This window comes from Nannospalax galili, unplaced genomic scaffold, assembly GCF_000622305.1.
Source record: "Nannospalax galili isolate Female #2095 unplaced genomic scaffold, S.galili_v1.0 scaffold251, whole genome shotgun sequence".
Lineage (NCBI taxonomy): Eukaryota > Metazoa > Chordata > Mammalia > Rodentia > Spalacidae > Nannospalax > Nannospalax galili.
In genome coordinates, this window is record NW_008329576.1 from 1,680,515 (window position 1) to 1,684,500 (window position 3,986).

The 3,986-nt window shown below is 42.6% G+C and overlaps 1 protein-coding gene across 1 annotated transcript in view; it reads left to right on the forward strand.

The window, feature by feature from the left end:
- The window catches only part of Nckap1l (NCK associated protein 1 like), a 52,431-nt gene that overhangs the window by 1,664 nt on the left and 46,781 nt on the right, over nucleotides 1-3,986 (forward strand). Inside the window, exon 3 of the mRNA XM_008839224.3 lies at nucleotides 667-759. Coding sequence (XP_008837446.1) covers nucleotides 667-759 — 93 coding nt within the window. The remainder of the gene's footprint in view (nucleotides 1-666; nucleotides 760-3,986) is intronic.

Sequence of the window (3,986 nt, forward strand, 5' to 3'; positions counted from 1 at the left end):
GAGCCCCCCGGGTGGTTCTCTCTCTCTCTCTCTCTCTCTCTCTCTCTCTCTCTCTCTCTCTCTCTCCCCCTCTCCCTCTCTCCCTCTCTCCCTCTCTCTCCTTCCATCCCTCTTTCTTTCTTGGTCTTTTTAAGACAAGGTCTCTCTGTAGCTACAGCTGGCCTGAAACTTGCTAGTAGACCAGGTGGGCCTCCGTCTCACAGAGATGACCACAGGGGCTTGTAGAGGTGGGCCGAGCTATTCCTGGGCAGAGAGCACTGTTTGCTGCCTCCTTGTTTCCAACAGTGTTTCTTTGCTGCTGATCTCAGGGCTCTGCATCTAGTGGCATATCCTACACTTCTCCCTGTGTGCTAAACCTAGATTTCTCACCCATCTATCCACAACATCTTTTTACCCTGCTTCTTTGGACTTAATGTAGAGCGTAAACCTCTGCAGCTGAAAGGAAATGTGAAATTCCCTTTCATTCATCCCTCTGAATCTGGTCCAAATCACATACATGCATCCTACCTCAAGAGTCTATTTAGGGACTGGAGAACCCTGGGAAGTTTCCGAGCTTCTGCAGCAGATCTCATCCTTTTATGAATGTTTGGGCATCACCTCTATTTTTTCACTTTGATCAAACACTTTTTAATTTTACATATTTTGTTTTGTTTGTGTTTCTCTCAGCAACATTTAGGACAAGTTCATCGTGAGAAAGCTGAGATAGTTAGATTCCTCATCAATTACTACCAGTCATTTGTGGATGTCATGGAGTTTCGGGTGAGTTCTCTGTAGTCCAAGTCCACAGCATTGGGGTGGTCTTTGAGGCTGTGCTTTCCTTAGGAGATGTTCATTTGTGTTGTTCAATACTAGTTCTTAAAGGAAAGTGGGGGAGACATATGTAAAGATGTCTAAGCTCTATTGTTAATGAATGATATATAGACTATCATATTTTTCTTTCAAAGGACACATAAACTAGATGTGGTAGCACATGCCTGTAACCCCAGCACTTGGGAGGAAGAGGCAGGCTGATCAGAAGTTCAAGGTCATTTTCACCTATATATTGAGTTCTAGGCCAGCCTGGGTTACATGAGATCCTGTTTCAAAATAAAAACATAAACTTACATATAAATATTATTATTATTATATACGAATGAAAATTTAGGATATTATACATCAAATGCCAAAATTATATTTGGTGATGGATTATGAATGGCTTCAATTTATTGAGCCATAACTTTTCTCAGATTTTTGATTATTTATTTACATATTTTTGTGTGCATGCTCACACATGCATGTAACCAAGGCGTAGGTGTGGAGGTCAGAGGACAGCTTTCGGAGCATGGTTCTTTCCTTGAGGCAGGTCCTTGTTTCTGCTGTACGGTGTACACCAACCAACCAAGCTGACCTGTGTGCTCTATGCTGACTCTCCTGTCTCCATCTTCCATCTCCCTGGGAGTGCTGGAATCACAGATGTGGGCCACTGCATCCGTGGGTTCCAGGGATGGTGCTTGGATCATCAGGCTTATGTGGTAACACATATAACATAAACCAGGCGTGGTAGTGCATGCCTTTAATCCCAGCACTCCGGAGGTAGAGGCAGGTGGAGCTCTGTGAGTTCAAGGCTAGCCTGGTCTACATAGTGAGTTCCAGGCCACCTGGGATTACAGGAAGACCCTGTCTCAAAAAGCCCCCCCAAATTTACTCCATTAATCATTTTAAGTATACAATTTAGTGATATTAATGTACTCATAATGTGTACAACTGTCTTTTCATGTTATAAAACTGAAAATTTCCACACTTTAAACAATAGTTCTTCATTTTTCCTGCCCCTTAGCCCTTGATGACTATCATTCTATTGCTGATTTTATGATTAAATTTAAAAACTTATCTATTTTCATTTTATGTGTGTGTTTTGTCTGCATGTATGTAAGTGCACCTATGTCATGCAATGCCCACAGAGGCCAGAAGAGGGTGTCACATCACCCAGAACTGGAATTACAGATGGCTGTTAGCTGCCATGTGGGTGTTGGGAACTGAACCTAGGTCCTCTCCAAGAGCAGCTAGTGCTCTTAACTGCTGAGCTATCTCTCCAACCCCTCTTTTGACTTTTTTTTTTACTTATTTATTCTTTTTATTTTGTGTGTAGGAATGTACTGGCTTGGAACTTGCTATGTGGACCAGGCTGGTCTGGAACTCACAAAGATCTGCCTGCCTCTGCCTCCCAAGTGCTGGAATTAAAGGTGTGTGCTACCATGCTCAACTTTTTTTTATGATTTTGACTATTCTATGTATAAGTATACCCTTTGTCTTTTTGTGACTGACTTGTTAGCCTAGAATGTTCTAAAGTTCACTTATGTGGTATAATATTGGAGAATTTCCTTCCTTTTTAAGACTGAGCAATATTCCATAACATGGTTATGCTCCATTTTGCTTACCCATTCATCCGTCAGAGAATGCTTGGATAACTTGGGTAGTGTCTGTGTGATTAATGCGCTGTGAACATGGCTGTTCAGCTGTGAACATGGGTGTTCAGCTGTCTTTCAGCTCTGCCTTTTAATTCTCCTGGGTATATATCCAGAAGTGGAATTGTTAGATATGGGGTGATTCAAATAAAAAAGTTATTTAATTTATTGTGTGTGTTTGTATACATGTGTGCACATATGCCATGGTGTGCTTGTGGAGGTCAGAGGACAACTTTGAGGAGTTGGTTCTCTCTTCCCACCTTGTTGAGGCAGGGTCTCTCTTGTTTCTGATGCTGCATTGCTACTCCAGGCTAGATGGCTTGGGAACTTCTTGCTGATTCTCCCATCCCCATCTCCATCTTCCATCTTTATTTAGTAGTGCTGGGATTACACATGTAGGCCACCACATCTGTCTTGTAGTCACAGCTGGCCTGGAACTTGATGTGTAGCCCACCCTGGCCTTGATCTCTCAGAGATCCACCTGCCTCTGCCTCTGCTGGGATTAAAGGTGTGTACCACCACACCCAGCTCACATCTGGGTTTAAAAAATTTTTTTTTGTAGTGGGTATCAAGCCCAAGGTCTCACAACAACTATGTGAAGCTTTACTACTCAGCTCACCCTTGTCCTGTTGGTAGTTACATTTTGCTGATAATTAGTGATGATGAGTATCTTTTCTTTTTTAAAAAATTTTAGTTATTATTATTATTATTATTATTTTTGGTTTTTTTGAGACAAGGTCTCTGTGTAGCCACAGCTGACCTGGATTCGCTAATGGAGACCAGGCTGGCCTTGAACTCACAGAGATCTGTCTGCCTCTGCCTCCTGAGTGCTGGGATTAAAGGCATGTACCACCATGCCTGGCTTATTTGTTTATGTGTGTATTGCCTGCATGTAGGTAAGTGCTTCCATGTTGTGCAATGCCCATGGAGGACAGAAGAGGCCGTCAGATCCCCTGGAACTGGAGTTATGGACAGTTGTTAGCTGCCACAGGAGTGCTGGGATTCAAACCCGGGTCTTCTGCAAGAACAGCCAGTGTTCTTAACTGTTGAGCCATCTCTCCAGCCCCTTCTTGTTTTTACTGTACATTTGTATATCTTCTTTGGAGAAATATCTACTTCAATTCTTTGTACTTCTTTTTTTTCTAGACAGGGCTTTACTGTGCAGACCAGGCTGGCTTCAAACTCATAGAGATCCACCTATGTCTGCTTCCTGAGTACTGAGACTAAAGGTGTGCTCCACCATGCCTGGCTCTTTGCACATTTTAAAACAAGTTTGTTTGGTCTTTGTTGTTCAGTGTTAGATTTCTATATCAGCCTTACCTTTTTGCATTAAATTAAAAAAATTTAAAGTATTTCTCCCTAATATTTTATTACAAACCTGCTAAAAAAATCCTAATGTGAGCCTGGCGTGGTGGTGCACGCCTTTAATCCCAGCACTCGGGAGGCAGAGGCAGGCGGATCTCTGTGAGTTCAAGGCCAGCCTGGTCTACATAGTGAGTTCCAGGACAGCTGGGGCTACAGGGAGATCCTGTCTCAAAAAGA